Raw genomic sequence first — 18,092 nt, forward strand, 5'->3', positions numbered from 1 at the left:
CCTTATTCCTATTTATAATTTATATTTATTTATTTATGAAAGAGACATTTTTGTTAACAAGTTAATGGTGTTTAATGATAATACAAGCATGTGTAACACACATAGATTCCTTTCTTTCATGAAGACAAGAATATAAGTTGGTGTATTACCTGATTCTGATGACTTGCATTGATTGGAATTAGACAGTGGTGCTGATAACGTCTGCATTTTCAAATGGAGGAAAAAAAAAAAAGTCCTCCTTTCTGTCCAATACCACATGAAAGTGGTTGGTTTTGGCATCTCATTTGTCCAACTTGCATACTCCTTTTTAAACACTTTGTTATGAGAGTAGCATATGTGTGTGGCCCTTTAATGTCTGGCAGCAGGTGAGTGTGCGGGTGGGCAAGCAAGTGAGAAAGCGGTCGCTGAAATACATTGGCATCAAACTCCGTAGCTTGCTAGCTTTCTGAGACTCTTATTTTGTTAGCAGAGGCAGGATGAAACAGGTATTTTATGGCGAAGACAGGAACTGTGCAGTCGCTCTTTAGAGTTTTGACAGTAGGTACGGAGTCTCTAGAAATAAAATGTGTTTCTCTGCGTCCGCCCTGTTAGTGATTTTTTTCTTAAATATGAGTTGGCAGCAGCCAGCGTCATCTCACAAGATCCTCGGGTGCCGAGAATGTCAAACAACTGACGAAAGTGAAGTCTTGGTATGATTGATGATTGCTCATTTTTATGTACATTTTTTAATGCCTGGCTTGAGATCGACTGACACACCCTCCGAGATCGAACAGTCGATCGCGATCGACGTAATGGGCACCCCTGATGTAGGCTATTTGTAGGCTAATTAGCATGATAGCGGGCGTCAAACGGCACAGAAACATTTTCCAAGTTCCTGGACACAGTGGACAGTGAGTACATAAACATGGAAATCAAGCTATAGAAAACACTGAAAACTCTGCCTCTGCTCATCATTCATCACTGAAGGTACACACACTGTCAATTCTCTTATATACTCTTTCATTATAGATTTCTAGAGCGTTTGATTATCACATCACTCTAAATCAGGGGTGCCCATTACGTCGATCACGAGCTACCAGTCAACCGCGGGGGGTGTGTCAGTCGATCTCCAGCCAGGCTTTTAAAAAAAATAGACCTAAAAATTAGTGATCCTCAATCTTCACCAAGACGTCACTTAAATGACATTCACGGTACCGGAGGGTCTTGTGAGATGACGCTGGCTGCTGCAAGATCATTATTATGAAAATATGACCGAGAGGAAGGCCAGAAACACTTTTTATTTCAACAGACTCTCGCGCCGTACCTTCCGTCAAAACTCTAAAGGCCGACTGCACATTTCCTATCTTCACAATAAAAGCCCTGCTTCATGCTGCCTGCGCTAACTAAATACAGAGTCTGGGAAAACTGGCGTGCACAAGCGATCCCTCAGAAAGCTGGCGTGCACATCACTTGTGCACGCCAGCTTTCCGAGACTCTTATTTTGTTAGCGCAGGCAGCATGAAGCAGGGCTTTTATTGTGAAGATAGGAAATGTGCAGTCGGCCTTTAGAGTTTTGACGGAAGTCTGTTGAAATAAAAAGTGTTTCTCGCCTTCCTCTCTGTCATTTTTTCCTAATAATGAACTGGCAGCAGCCAGCGTCATCTCACAAGACCCTCGGGTGCCGTGAATGTCAATCAAGCAAGCTACGGAATTTGCCGCCAATGTTTTTCTTGCAAAGTGTATGGAAGCTGGATGAATTAGATGCCAAAAACCAACCACTTTCATGTGGTATTGTACAGAAAGGACAACTTTTTTTCCCCTCCATTTGAAAATGTGGGCGTTATCATCATTACTGTCTGATTCCAATCAATGCAAGTCATCAGAATCAGGTAATACACCAACTTATATTCTTGTCTTTGTGAAAGAAAGACATCTATATGTGTTACACATGCTTGTATTATCATTAAACACATTTAACTTGTTTACAAAAATGTCTCTTTCATAAATAAATAAATATAAATGATATATATAAATGAGGTAGATCCCCTCGAGTTGGTCAATTGAAAAGTGTGGGCACCCCTGCTCTAAATGTATATACTATAAAGTTCACAAACATAAAGAGGGATCCTAGTGGGCCAGGCAAATCTTTCCTTTACTCCAAACTAAAACTGGGGAAATGCGTAGAGTGTTCTGGGCTTAATTACAGCGTTGATGTCCTGAAGACATGATTTGATTTCACAATTCATTGAGAGAAACAAGAACAGCTGGGTAGGCGTGTGTATAGCAGTATGTGTGCTGTATATAGTCACATGACATATAATCATGGCATGCGTGCCTTCCTTGGGTGAAGCCAGGTTCACAGCTATGTTGTTATTATGCAGTTTATTACTTATGCATGTTATGTTGCAGCTATTTAAAATAGTATAGGACCAAAATAAATTGGCCCTTTGAAACATATCTTTGTGTTTGTGTGTTGTACGCAGAGCATATTGCTTAGCAGAGTTCAGTGATGCAAATGCATGTCATGTTGATCAACAGATTGTATTATTCTCCAGTGCAATAACAGCACTGAAATGAAGGCTAAAAGGGCATTAATGGTAGCCTTAAAAAACAAACAAACAAACAAAATAAGTAACAAGTTACTTTTCACAGTAACATTACTTTTTGGTGTAAGTAACTGTGTAACTGAGTTACTTTTGAAATAAAGTAACTAGTAGCTGGTTTTCAGCAAGTGTGAAGTGAAGTGAATTATATTTATATAGCGCTTTTCTCTAGTGACTCAAAGCGCTTTTACATATCTAAGTTACATTGAAACCAGTGTGGGTGCCACTTGGAGCAGGTGAATAAAAGTGTCTTGCCCAAGGACACAATAGCAGTGACTAGGATGGAGGAAGCGGGGATCGAACCTGGAACCCTCGGGTTGCTGGCACGGCCACTCTACCAACAGAGCTATACCGCCCCGTACTGAGTAACTAACCAAACACTGACAATGACTGAATAAAAAACAAAAAAAAACATTATATTACATTTAAAAAAAATACAAGTTATTTTATATGTTGTCTAGTATGTTCACTATTTTATTTAAGTTTATTAAGTTATTTTATATAAATTGTCTAGTATGTTCACTATTTAAGTTCATCAAGTTATTTTATACAAGTTGTCTAGTATGTTCACCATTTTATTTAAGTTTATGTAGTTATTTCATATAAGTTGTCTAGCATTTTCACTGTTTTATTTAAGGACTAAATTGCAATAATTAACATGTTTGATGTACTCTGAGATGTTTTTGTTCAAATAAAGCCAATGATGACATTTTTTGTGGCCCCCTGTATTTTAGAGACGGATAGATAGATAGATAGATCTTTATTGATTCCTTCAGGATAGTTCCCTCAGGAAAATTAAAATTCCAGCAGCAGTGTACAGAATTCAGATGGAACTTAAAAAGTAAAATGTAAATAATTGGGGTATAAATGGAAACAAAACAGAAAAATACTACAATGAGAATACAAATGAAAAGCAACAATGAGAATAAAAATATGACAGTAAAATAAGAATATAACAAGAGAAACTAGGCAGTAGTGGGCATGTTCTGAAAAAGTATTGCACTGTTGTTTTGTATCCCCTGTCATCCTAGTACCCCCCCACCCCCCTGTTGTACGGTCTAATGGCGTGTGGGACAAAGGAGTTTTTTAGTCTGGTATCGGGACAAGACGAGTGTAAAGTAAAAATGCTTCCACCTCACCTCTGGGAATTTGTCCCGCACTTCTTTGATGTTCTCCCCTTTCTGGCCGATGATGGCTCTATGTAAACGCTGTTCGATGATCAAGTCCTTTGTACGCTCGTTCTCCTGCAAGGCAAGTTACGGTGACATTCTGGCCGGAAAAGCGGGAAAAGCGTGTGGACAAACCATGCGCGACGCAAGCTCCAGGAGCTCCTTCTTGGCTTCTTGCACGCCCTGGGGGTCCCCCTCGATGCGGATCAGGTTGCTCTTCTCGTGGTCGGGGGGGATGCGGACAGTCACCTTGTGCAGCTCCTTGATGCGGTTGACTGAAAACAAAATCCAAAAGGCCTCCTTAGCGAACCCCCCGGTAGACGATTACCACTTGAAGCAGGGCACTCACTGTTGACGCCGGCCTTTCCAATCAGATGTCTGTGGAATTTTGGATCCACGCTGATCTCAGTGTAGTCCATGCGACTCACCTGTTGTAGCACAGAAGATACACTATTCGTCGTGTGACAAAAACGTGGAAACTTTGCATCAAAACTATCAGAACTGAAGGAGCCTTTTGGATCAAAAGGTAATAAAAAAAAAAAGTGTTCACAGAACTTCAGGTGCCTCGATTCAATCTTTGCGGGTGTGACGGGAGTAGTTACTTACCAAATCTGACACAATGACTTCAATCTGGCTTTGCACCATCTGCACATCTTTGGTTGGACCCTCCAGGGCGATCTTATCTTCGCCCTCGGTGAACTCAATGTGCACCTAGATGCAAAACGTGTCAATATTAACAACTAAGAGTGTGTGATAATTGTCAGACCAATTATTATCATGCCGGTATTAGACATAATAAAAGAAATCTAGGGTTGTACAAAATACCGGTACTAGTAAAGTAAAGCGGTACTTATGAATCAAAAAAGGTACTATACTGTTTGAAAAAGTACCGGTTCCCAGGCATGCTAGTGCGTCGTCGAGGTTTACGAGCAAAGGAGCATGTTCGGCAGCACGCAAACACCGAGTACTTACAAGCAGACAGTGTGTAGAAATAAAAAGCGAGAATGGATGCATTTTGGTGCCAAAAAGAAAGATAAAGGTGAAGTTATAACACTGGAACACCCTCAGGAAGAGGTGCTTTAAGAAATGGCTCCATCCACAGTCGGCAGTGTTTTAGCTACTTCTAAATCACTAATCCGCGCCTCCATGTTGACAAAGTACGTTTCTTACGCGCTAATCATGCTTCACTACACGCCCTGGGAGGATACAATAGCTCACCGCTAACAAAAGGTAGCGCGCCTGAATGTAAACAAATGCCATGGGTGGCCCTACACCTGACGTCCACTGTAATGATACCAAGTACAAGAGCGTATTGAATCGATACTATCATTACACCTATATTTTTAAATCGTCACAAAATCTTTTTTCCTTTCTTTAAAATTATTTTTATATGTTTATAAAGTCAGGAAATAGGTCCTTTGAATATGACCAATGTATGATCCTGTAACTACTTGGTATCGGATCCATACTTAAATTTGTGGTATCATCCAAAACTAATGTAAAGTATCAAAGAAGAGAAGAATAAGTGATTATTACATTTTAACAGACGTGTAAATAGAACATGTTAAGAGAGAAAATAAGCCGATGTTAACAGTAAATGATTAATAATCCATTTTTACAGTTTGTCCCTCATAATGTGTACAAAATAATAGGTGTATAAATTACACAATATGTTACTGCAGACTAATTTGGAGTCTTTGTTTGTTTACTTACTACTAAAAGACAAGTTGTCTAGTATGTTTACTATTTTATTTAAGGACTAAATGACAATAATAAACATATGTTTCACGTACATTAAGGTTTTTTGTTAAAAATAAAAGGCAATAATGACATTTTTTGTGGTCCCTTTGTTTTTTGAAGTATTGAAATATATTTTGCTACCGGTACCAAAATATTGGTATTGGGACAACCAGTTAAAATATAGCTACGATAACTGATTGTCAAAAACAACCTGCAATGAGACAAGATGACTCCTAATGTGCTGTAGGCATGTTAGGGTTGGGAAAGCAAATGCTCCTTTTATCCTACGTTTCATTGTAAACCATCCATTTCCTACCGCTTGTCCCTTTTTATGGGGTTGCTGGAGCCTATCTCAGCTGCATTCGAATGCTTCTCAATTGTTTTCGCGCCCCACCACAACTCTCTTGACGAGACTATTAATAGTACCACTTGTCTATAAAGTTGTCATAAGTACACCTCTGCATCACACTATATCCTAATTAATGTTACAGAACACAAAAAAGACGAAAGAAATGTAGATCAACTTACAAAGAATAACTTTTACACTGTAACAGAAAAGATTTAAAAGTAGAGATGTCCGATAATGGCTTTTTTGCCGATATCCGATATTGTCCAACTCTTAATTACCGATCCAATATCAACCGATACAGATATATACATTCGTGGAATTAACACTATTATGCTTAATTTTGTTGTGATACCCCGCTGGATGCATTAAACAATGTAACAAGGTTTTCCAAAATAAATCAACTCAAGTTATGGGAAAAAATGCCAACATGGCACTGCCATATTTATTATTGAAGTCACAAAGTGCATTATTTTTTTTAACGGGCCTCAAAACAGCTTGGAACTTGGGACATGCTCTCCCCGAGAGTGTATATTGTAGCGTCCCGGAAGAGTTAGTGCTGCAAGGGGGTCTGGGTATTGTTCTGTTGTGTTTATGTCGCGTTACGGTGCAGGTGTTCTCCCGAAATGTTTGTCATTCTTGTTTGGTGTGGGTTCACAGTGTGGCACATATTTGTAACAGTTAAAGTTATTTATACGGCAACCCTCAGTGTGACCTGTATGGCTGTTGACAAAGTATGCCTTGCATTCAGTTGTGTGTGTGAAAAGCCGTACATATCAAGTGTCTGGGCCGGCACGCAAAGGCACGCCCCCAATATTGTTGTCTGGGTGGAAATCAGGAGAATGGTTGCTCCGGGAGATTTTCGGGAGGGGCACTGAAATTCGAGAGTCTCTCGGGAAAATGGGGAGGGTTGGCAAGTATGACTGGGAGACGCAACTGCTCTGTACTTCTCCCTGCATCCTTGTACCACCCTGTACGGCGGCGTTTTGAAAAGTCATAAATTTTACTTTCTGAAACCGATACTTTTAAAAGCATTTATCGGTCGATAACTAGTACCAACTTCGTCACGTCCGTTGTGTCCTGAGCAAGACACTTCGCCCTTGCTCCTGATGGGTGCTGGTTGGCGCCTTGCATGGCAGCTCCCTCCATCAGTGTGTGAATGTGTGTGTGAATGGGTAAATGTGGAAGTAGTGTCAAAGCGCTTTGAGTACCTTGAAGGTAGAAAAGCGCTATACAAGTACAACCCATTTATCATTTATTTAACATCAGTAGTCCGATGTTATCGGACATCTCTAATTTCAGGTGCATCAAAATGTGAAATTTGTAAATTTAAAAAAAAAAAAAGAGTCATCCTTTTTGTCCATTTTTGGACTGACTCCAGCTATTTTAAACTCAAATAAATTCGCATTGATTACTTCAGAAGCACACTATTTAAAGCAGGGGTCTCAAACTCAAATTACCTGGGAGCCACTGAAAGCAGAGTCCAGGTCGCAAGAAAAGAGTTCTTAAAAAAAAAAGAAAAAATGTTGCATACTCCTTAGCATGTCTAGTTGTAGAATGACGTTTCAAATTGTATCCCTTGCGCACCACAACTTTTGCTGTGCAAATAAGATGTCAGGGTGCCCCTGTGCTCAACAAATATTGCATCTCCCACTTTTCCTGGAATTGTCTTTGCACATCACTAACCTTTCTCTTCACTCCAGGCTTTGAAAAATACATCTTTTGGGTTGTGGAATATATTTGTAATTAGCCGACGAACAGAGAATAATGTTATTTCCGCAATGTGTGTCGTTCCGCTTTTCCTCCCTACAGCAACACGGCGGTCGGCAGATAATAAATAGCCGGGAAAGTACAGAGATAGAGAGCCCAAAAAAGTGAGGGCTCCCGGCGTCATATAGAAAGATATGTAGTGTTCATCGTGTGAGGCAATGCAAATTAAACAATAAAAAAAACAAATAACGGTTCGAAATGGTCCAGGTTATCGGGGACTGTTATTACTGACGGACAGGTGTCGCTGTGTGACTGCAGCCAGGAACGTAAGAAAACCCTTGTCGCCATGGCAACGTCTCGGTCGCTTTTATTCATTTGCCGCTTTTCCACTAACGCAGGGGTAGGCAACCCAGAATGTTGAAAGAGCCATTCTGGAGCCAAATAACACTGTCAAGTGCCATTCATATAAAACATGCGGGCCGCACTAACATTAAACTTTTCATATTAAGGTTGGGGACGCAACATAACGTCTCGCGGGCGGCAATTGGACCCCTTATTTAAACACACATTATCCTATGAAATAAAAATGAATAAAAAATGTTTTTATAGATATACCTTATACTGCACAACCTTATTCCTTTGTAACTGTCGTTTACATAGAGATTTAACAATTTTGGTCGCAGTATTGATCCCTGGGGTACGCCACAAGATATATTGAGCACGGTGGACGTGCATTCCAAACAAAAACAATGTAATGTCGACATTTCTTAAAACCAGAGGCCATTATTCCGCCTACCTTGGGCATTACTTGGGTGATTTTGGCCAAGTTCTGCCCCTTCTTGCCGATGATGAAGCGGTGGAGCCAAGAAGGAGCTGTTACCGAGGAAGCAGTGTAGCTGTTTGCCTGCAAACAGGAAACCTCGCTTTTGAGCAAAAGACAAAATGGACACGTGGAAGGCACATTAGCCGTGTCGCGCTACCTTGGCATAAACTTCAGTGAGGGCCTGACCGAGGCGGTCGGGCTCCCCACGAAGGATGACGGTTTCAGAGTTGCTGTCGGATGGTGGGATCTCAACCGAGACGCCAGTTCTATCCAGAATCTCCTGCAGGGTGTTACCCTTGGGGCCAATCACGTACTTGTGCTGAGACTTCTTCACCTCCACGGCAATGAAGGTAGCGTTCTTCTTCTGTGGCGCACAAGCAAAGGGAATCAGACTCGCCGCCCAACGCAACGCGGGTAATGTCCACCCAGTACCTTGTCCTCAGAGATCTTTTTGATCAAAGCCACAGCAAGGGCCACCTGCTCCTTCTCCCCAGTGATCACAATCTCGGTCTTGTTCACGCTTGGAGGGGGGACGTTGATGCGAGCGCCAGTTTCCTGCATCATCTCCGCCACCACTTTGTTGTAGGCGCCGGTGATGAAGGGGTGGTAGACCTTGTCGATGTTCACTCTCTCGACGGCTCGCTTGTCCTGAGACCACAACATTCTTCAATAGAGGAAACACATGACGTCTCGACTTCCGTGTTATTCTAAGCACCTGCTCGGCTGAGATCAACAGGATCTCGTGCTTTGCCTTCTCCAAGCCCTCCTTGGTTCCGGAGATCTTGATCTGGTTGCTGGGGTCATCGGGCCGTGGGATCTGGATTTTGGTGGCGGTCTTAAGCTCAAGCTCCTGTAGCTTCTCCCCGTTTTTGCCAATGACAAAACGATGGTGCTCCTTGGGGATGCCCACAGTGGCTGAGGCCTGTCCGGATTGTATTTTATTTTTTGTAAACGTTATTAATCACCAGGGGGGGGTTAATGGTCTGAAATCCTCACCTGAGTCTGCAGTCGGGACACGATCTCCTTGCGAGCCTTCATCACGGCATCCAGCTTTCCGGACACCATGATAGAGAGGCCCTGGTCTTTTGCCAAGGAGAGCTCCAGGTGGGCTCCGGTCTTGTGCATGATGTCCACACAAACCTTTGCTTGATCTCCTTCCCCAAACTGGTTGATGTCCTTGTACTTGCGCTCTTCCAGAGGAACATGGAAAACCTAGTACCGGAGTGAATGCGTTCCAGTTATTAAAAACGTCAGTGTAGAAAATGGTTACATCACAGGTTGATTGCCCCGAACCACAAGTCAAGCAAGAGTCGGTGAAAATAAGTGAAAACATCTGTGCAATCATACGCAGACCTTCTTAAGAGTCACCCAACACAAAACTACACCTCATTTCCCAGCTCCAATTTTAACTACCGCCAACCCTAATCACGTGTTCACTCTCGTAGCGGTCCAGTAGTCCGAGAGAGATATAGATAGAGAGATAGACAGATATAGAGAGCGATAGAAAGAGATATAGAGACAGCTAGATCGAGACATATAGCTATAGAGACACACATATACATACATATATATATATATATATATATATACATACATATACATACATACATACACATATATACATACATACATATATATATATATATATATATATATATACATATATATACACATATATATATATATATATATATATACACATATATATACATATATAAATACATATATACATATATATACATATATATATATATATACATATATACATATATATACATATATACATATATATATATATATATATATATACATATACATATATATATACATATACATATACATATATATATATATATACATATATATACACATATACATATATATATATATATACATATATATACACATATATATATATATATATATATACATATATATACACATACATATATATACACATACATATATATACACATACATATATATACACATACATATATATATATATATATATATATATATATATATATATATATATATATATACAAACCCTGTTTCCATTAGAGTTGGGAAATTGTGTTGATGTAAATATAAACGGAATACAGCGATTTGCAAATCCTTTTCAACCCATATTTAATTGAATGCACTACAAAGACAAGATATTTGATGTTCAAACTCATTTTATTTTTTTTGCAAATAATAAATAACTTAAAATTTCATGGCTGCAACATGTGCCAAAGTAGTTGGGAAAGGGCATGTTCACCACTGTGTTACATCACCTTTTCTTTTAACAGCACTCAATAAACGCTTGGGAACTGAGGAAACTAATTGTTGAAGCTTTGAAAGTGGAATTCTTTACTATTCTTGCTTGATGTGTAGCTTAAGTTATTCAACAGTCCGGGGTCTTGTTGTCGTATTTTATGCTTCATAATGCGCCACACATTTTCGATGGGAGACATGTCTGGACTACAGGCAGGTCAGTAAGGTACCCGCACTCTTTAACTACGAAGCCACGCTGTTGTAACACGTGGCTTGGCATTGTTTTGCTAAAATAAGCAGGGGCGTCCATGATAACGTTGCTTGGATGACAACATATGTTGCTCCAAAACCTGCATGGACCATTCAGCATTAATGGTGCCTTCACAGATGTGTAAGTTACCCATGCCTTAGGGACTAATCAATCAATCAATCAATGTTTACTTATATAGCCCTAAATCACTAGATAGATAGATAGATAGTACTTTATTGATTCGTTCAGGAAAATTAAAATTCCAGCAGCAGTGTACAGAGTTCAGATCAATTTAAAAAAAAGTAAAAAGTAAATAATGGGGGTTTAAAAGGAAACAAAATAGAGAAACATTACAAAAAGAATAAAAACAACACTAGTGTCTCAAAGGGCTGCACAAACCACTACGACATCCTCGGTAGGCCCACATAAGGGCAAGGAAAACTCACACCCAGTGGGACGTCGGTGACAATGATGACTATGAGAACCTTGGAGAGGAGGAAAGCAATGGATGTCGAGCAGGTCTAACATGATACTGTGAGAGTTCAATCCATAATGGATCCAACACAGTCGCATAGACTAATACACCCCCATACCATCACAGATTCTAGCTTTTGAACTTAGCGCCTATAACAATCCGAATGGTTATTTTCCTCTTTGTTCTGGTGGACACCACGTCCACACTTTCCAAATATAATTTGAAATGTGGACTTGTCAGACCACAGAACACTTTTCCACTTTGCATCAGTCCATCTTAGATGGCGGCGTTCCTGGGTGTTGTTGATGAATGGCCTTCGCTTTGCATAGTAGAGTTTTAACTTGCATTTACAGATGTAGCGACCAACTGTAGTTACTGACAGTGGTTTTATAAAGTGTTCCTGAACCCATGTGGTGATATCCTTTACACACCGATGTCCGTTTTTGATGCAGTATCGCCTGAGGGATCAGAGGTCCGTAATATCGCTTACGTGCAGTGATTTCTCCAGATTCTCTGAAAGTTTTGATGATTTTACGGACCGTAGATGGTAAAATCCCTAAATTCCTTGCAATAGCTCGTTGAGAAATGTTGTTCTAAAACTGTTCGACAATTTGCTTACAAATTGGTTACCCTCGCCCTATCATTGTTTGTGAATTACTTAGCATTTCATGGAAGGTTTTATACCCAATCATGGCACCCACCTTTTACCAATTAGCCTGCACACCTGTGGGATGTTCCATATAAGTGTTTGCTGAGCATTCCTCAACTTTATCAGTATTTATTGCCACCTTTCCCAACTTCTTTGTCACATGTTGCTGGCATCCAATTCTAAAAATGATGATTATTTGCCCCCCCAAAAAAAATGTTTATCAGTTTGAACATCAAATATGTTTTTTTTGTAGCATATTCAACTGAATATGGGTTGAAAATGATTTGCAAATCATTGTATTTCGTTTATATTTACATCTAACACAATTTCCCAACTCTTATGGAAACGGGGTTTGTATATATATACGCACACACACGGAGAGAGAGATAGAGCGATAGATATATAGAGAGAGCGATAGATAGAGAGCAAAACATAGAGAGAGAAAGAGCGATAGATAGAGAGCGATAGGTAGAGAGCAATAAAGCGATAGAGAAAGAGAGAGCGATAGAGAGCACGATAGATAGACAGATAGAGAGATAGATAGATAGAGAGCAATAGAAATATAGAGAGCGATAGAGATAGAGCGCGATATATAGAGAGAGGGAGCGATAGATAGAAAGAGATAGAACAATAGATAGAGAGCACAATAGAGAGAGAGAGAGAGAGAGCGATAGATAGAAACAGAGAGCGAGCGATAGAGTGAGAGATAGAATAATTTCATGACTATTTGTAGACTGTCACATTAAAACTATGAATGAACATATGTGGAGTCATGTACTTAAGAATGGTAACTTACTTATTAACAGGTTTTATATTGTAGTTTGAAGAGGTAGGCACCTGAAATGGTTTCCACTTCACGGGTGTGCTTGAAGCTCATGGTGAGAATGCCAAGAGTGTGCAAAGCAGTAATCAGAGCCCGAAAGTAGAATATAAAACATGTTAATAGTAAGTTACCATTGTTATGTACAGAACTCCACGTGTTCATTCATAGTTTTGATGTGACAATCTACAATGTAAATAATAGTCATAACAATAAAAGAAAACACATTGAAGGAGAAGGTGTGTCCACAGTGTGGGGCCTGTACTGTATATGTTAATACTACTGAATAAAAAGATTTGTTTTAAAATGTATGTACCCGTATTTTTCGGACTATAAGTCGCTCTGGAGTATAAGTCGCACCTGCCGAAAATGCATAATAAAGAAGGGAAAAAACATATATAAGTCGCACTGGAGTATAAGTCGCATTTTTGGGGGACATTTATTTGATAAAACCCAACACCAAGAATAGACATTTGAAAGGCAATTTAAAACAAAGAATAGTGAACAACAGGCTGAATAAGTGTACGTTATATGAGGCATAAATAACCAACTGAGAAGGTGCCTGCTATGTTGACCTAACATATTAACATAACTAATTTTTATTTATTTATTTATTTTTTCCAAGATGGCGCTGCTGTAGTGGCTGCTGTAGGCAGGAGCTCTGTGCTCTTGTGTCATCCTTTTGTGTTTCCCTCTTGTTTTCATGTGTTATTATATTTTTTTGCATTTTGGTCTGGGACCCTTTGGGACTGTGTGACAAGGGGTGGCACTTTCGTGACCTCTGTGGTGCTTTTTTTGTGGACTTCTGGATCTGCCTCCCGGGAGCCTTTTGGCCATGGAGACCAGCTGCTGGGTCTCTGCCACACCAGAGTCTTTTTGGATGGACTGGAGGAGATGCGGATGAGGGGACAGGGCTGCGGAGCTAGCACTGAGCGCTGGGACGGAGAGGCTCCGCGGTGTCTTGGCTGGGTGAGCAGGTGTCGGACACATCAATCACCTTGGACGTATCCTCGCTCATCCATGCGGACTGGACACTGGCCGAGAGTGGAGTCGGCTGTCTTGGTTGCTTTGTTGGGTCTGCTCCTGTCTCTGGCCATGCTCCCTCCTCCCCAGCAGATGATGGCGTGGAACACCGCAGAGGCCACCACAGTGGATATGTTTCTTTTACTTTTTATTCATAGCTGGTATGTAGAAGTGTCTGGTTGTATCTGCTGGTTTAATGTCTTTAATGTCCTCTGTGTCCTTTGATGTTTGCCTCTTACACACATGTAAGAGGGCTGTGTGCTATGGCTATGAGTTGTTCTTTTCCCTTGGCCTCAGTCTGCACCCCCACTCCAGGGCCTAGGCTAAGACCGATTTTTTATTTGATTTTAATCTTCTATTTCCCCCCCCCGTTTGCCTGTATGTCATCTTTTTTGTAAGGGGCGCTGGAAGCCGGCAGACCCGTCAGCGATCCTGTTCTGTCTCTCTGTAATGTTTGTCTGATCTTGAATGGGATTGTGCTGAAAATTGTAATTTTCCTGAAAGAACTCTCCTGACGGAATAAATAAAGTACTATCTAATCTATCTAATCTAATCTATTATGGTAAGAGTCATTCAAATAACTATAACATATAGAACATGCTATACCTTTACCAAAAAATCTGTCACTCCTCATCGATAAATCCTAGGCGTGTAACGGTACGTGTATTTATATTGAACCGTTTCGTTACGGGGGTTTCGGTTCGGTCCGGAAGTGTACCGAATGACTTTCCTCACAGACATGTTACATAGCGCACCGCACGTTATGTAAAGAATGCAGAGCGAGGCACAACACTCGGCAGGCTAGCAGCGACCGAGCGAGGACAACATGCAAAAAAGCCAGAGCTGGAAGACCCTCTTGCCTAGTTAAGGGAACACTTCGGCTTTGCGGTGCGATAAAACAATGGAGGATGGATGTTTGCCGACATTGTTCAGCAGCAGTGGAGTATGCTTCTGCCAACACATCAAACATGCTAACCCCTTTGAAGCGGCAACACCCCAAAGTCAAACTTGCTTTAGGGAAGAGAAGGAGGAGCGTAGTGCAAACACCGCATTTAAGCAGCCTCTCCTCGGCCAGCCAGGCAGGGCTAAAACGCAATAAATGTTTTTATAGCAGCACATTTAAGACCATCCATCCATTTCCTACCGCTTGTCCCGTTCGGGGTCGCGGGGGGTTGCCGAGTTATATTAAAACTACATTTTGACCCACTTCTATGGTGGAAGAACAATAAGCCCATATATCTGAGGCTGAATTAACTTGAAACTGTTTAATGTTGCACTTTTTATATGTAGAAGAAAAATTGTCATTTTATTTCTTCTGAGCAACAACTGGAGGCAGTATAATGTTGATTAAAGTGGACCCCGACTTAAACAACTTGAAAAACTTATTGGGGTGTTACCAATTAGTGGTCAATTGTAGGGAATATGTACTGTGCAATCTACTAATAAAAGTCTCAATCAATCAATCAAAAAAAGCACTTTATATGTAGAAAGGTTTTGTTAAGAAACCATTCTGAGCCTTATCTTATTTAGTTTTTATTTTATATATGTTGACCACATTAACCCTAGCAATGGACCCTGTGTGTATATGTATGTTATGCCATTGTTTACAAATTTGGTAACAAACAACCCAAAAAATTTATATTTTGTTGTTTTCTTACTGTACCGAAAATGAACCTAACTGTGACCTCTAAACCGAGGTACGTACCGAACCGAAATTTTTGTGTACCGTTACACCCTTACTAAATCCCATTAAATCTTATACGTCTAGTCTTTTACGTGAATGAGCTAAATAATATTGATATTTCATGGTAATGTGTTAGTAATTTCACACATACTGTAAGTTGCTATTGAGTAACTAGGGAAAAAAACTGCGACTTAAAGTCCGAAAAATACGGTATACATTTTTGAGCCTTTTTAAAGACAATCATATCATCATAGCAAATTACTGGATGACATCATTGTGACCACACCCCCAGCGCCACAGGTATCTTGGCAGTTCCGGGGAAACCCTGACTAGTCCACTGGCAGGTCATACCTGGGTGATGACAGACGACTTCAGAGGGCGAAGTTTGGAAGCCCAGGCGCTGGTGGTCTCCTGGGTGCCCTCGGTCGTGGCCGCCTTCTCGGGTAGAGGTGGGAAGGCGTCCTTGTAGGTGGGCAGGGCCTCCTCCTCCTCCCCCGCGCCGGGTCCTGTCCCGGCAGCCGGTTATTATTACAATTCTAACACCAGTGTTCCAGAAGGTACTCACCACCACCTTGTTCTGGCAGGAGCCCGATGCGGTGCTCATTGAAGCTTTCCTGCGTAAGTACTGCGACTGAGCTCATGGTCAAAATCCCACGCTAAACACAGAGTCCGAGTGTGCCACTGGAAAGGAAAATGAACAGAAATAAGAAAATGTTTTTTTGGCAATGCAGAACTTCAGGCACAAGAGTTATTAACTCACTGTCATTTTTTATCACATCTATTTGTGGTGATCCACTACAAATATTTAAAGTTAAAGTACCAACGATTGTCACACAAAATTATTCTCTGTATTTGACCCATCACCCTTGATCACCCCCCTGGGAGGTGAGGAGAGCAGTGAGCAGCAGCGGTGGACCCTTCAACCCTTGATGCTGAATGCCCAGCAGGGAGGTAATGGCTCCCATTTTTATAGTCTTTGGTATGACTCGGCCGGGGTTTGAACTCATGACCTCCCCATCTCGGGGCGAACACTAACAATTTGATGCTACCTGTTCACCTATAACTTATGTCGTCTATCACTCGACCCTAACTTATAAACGACATAAAAAGGGCAGACGATAGCTTTTAAAACCATCCCAATATCCTGACAGTTAACAAGTTCCAGCAGCATCTCGCAAATTTAAAACTGACCCATTACCAATTTTTTGGTACCGGAACCTAGATGTATGTCGATACTTTTTTCAATAAAAGGGCACCACAAAAAAATAATTATAGGCTTTATTTTAACAAAAAAACCTTAGGGTACATAGGTTTATTATTGCAATATATCCTTAAATAACAGAATAGAATAGAACAGAATGGACTTAATCTTGTTATATGCAAATATAATGACAATAAAGGACTCCAACTTAAGATGCGGTAGTGGAAACAAATATGGGATAAAAATAAATTACACAAGAAGTAATAGAGATCAAAATAATTTAAATAAACAGACTAGTATCCAATAAAAAAAGAGCAATTCTGTACAAATATAAAAAAAAATACTGTACAAATATACAGAACAAGACAAGAGTACCGGATTTAAAAACAATCGGTGTTGGCTGTATTGCACTCAAAGGGTAATATTGCACAGTAGAGTATTAGGGTAGGATATTGTATAATGAACATACTAGACAACTTGTCTTTTAGTAATAAGTAAATAAAGATCTGATCCGATACCAAGTAGTTACAGGATCATACATTTGTCATATTCAAAGTCCTCATGTGTCCAGGGATGTATTTTCTGAGTTGATGAACATAATGTGATTTTTTTTTTTTTAAAGATTTTGTGATTTTAAAAAAATATAGATGTAATCAGTAGTATAGACTAGACACGCTCGTTGTCAGAATAATTGTATCCAAGTGATCACAAAACTTTGTGTTTCCACGAGTTCAAAAGACAAAAGCTGTCTTTGATCCTCCCAATCAAAAAGGCTTGGGAGCAACATGAAGGCGTCGGTTTCTTTGATCTATTGTTATCCACAAGAAGACTTTGTCTTGACCTGAGATCTACAAAGCGGAGAGGAAGCAGGACCTGACGCAAGCTCCAGGCATCTTTTCTTTGAACCGTTTTGTGACTAAAGGCGAGGGCAGTTTACAACCCCCTTTCCCCTTAGAAACAGCTGTTGCCATGTAATCAGGGAAAGTCCAAATAAAAGGTGTTCAATCCTGCCGTCAGGATTGAACACCTGACACAGATATATATACATATATACATACATATATACCTGTACTGTATATACCTTTATATACATATATACATACATATATACCTATACTGTATATACCTTTATATACATACATATATACCTATACTGTATATACCTTTATATACATATATACATACATATATACCTATACTGTATATACCTTTATATACATATATACATACATATATACCTATACTGTATATACCTTTATATACATATATACATACATATATACCTATACTGTATATACCAAACAATCCGTCACTCCTAATCGCTAAATCCCACGAAATCTTCTTCCTCGATGTCGCTTCTC

General features: G+C 40.1%; 1 protein-coding gene across 2 annotated transcripts in view; it reads right to left on the bottom strand.

Moving 5' to 3' along the window:
* Window positions 1-18,092, bottom strand: part of LOC133543701 (vigilin-like) — a 74,939-nt gene that overhangs the window by 37,168 nt on the left and 19,679 nt on the right. Inside the window, exons 3-13 of one of the 2 annotated variants that reach the window (XM_061888417.1) lie at window positions 16,102-16,211; window positions 15,882-16,036; window positions 9,367-9,582; window positions 9,086-9,292; window positions 8,803-9,018; window positions 8,528-8,734; window positions 8,344-8,451; window positions 4,358-4,462; window positions 4,101-4,179; window positions 3,887-4,026; window positions 3,722-3,826 (exon numbers count right to left, since the gene is read on the bottom strand). In XM_061888417.1, coding sequence (XP_061744401.1) covers window positions 3,722-3,826; window positions 3,887-4,026; window positions 4,101-4,179; window positions 4,358-4,462; window positions 8,344-8,451; window positions 8,528-8,734; window positions 8,803-9,018; window positions 9,086-9,292; window positions 9,367-9,582; window positions 15,882-16,036; window positions 16,102-16,171 — 1,608 coding nt within the window. In that variant the 5' untranslated portion in view covers window positions 16,172-16,211. Of the gene's footprint in view, window positions 1-3,721; window positions 3,827-3,886; window positions 4,027-4,100; window positions 4,180-4,357; window positions 4,463-8,343; window positions 8,452-8,527; window positions 8,735-8,802; window positions 9,019-9,085; window positions 9,293-9,366; window positions 9,583-15,881; window positions 16,037-16,095; window positions 16,212-18,092 lie in introns of both variants that reach the window. The other variant, XM_061888415.1, reaches the window with a different exon arrangement.

This window comes from Nerophis ophidion, linkage group LG26, assembly GCF_033978795.1.
Source record: "Nerophis ophidion isolate RoL-2023_Sa linkage group LG26, RoL_Noph_v1.0, whole genome shotgun sequence".
Lineage (NCBI taxonomy): Eukaryota > Metazoa > Chordata > Actinopteri > Syngnathiformes > Syngnathidae > Nerophis > Nerophis ophidion.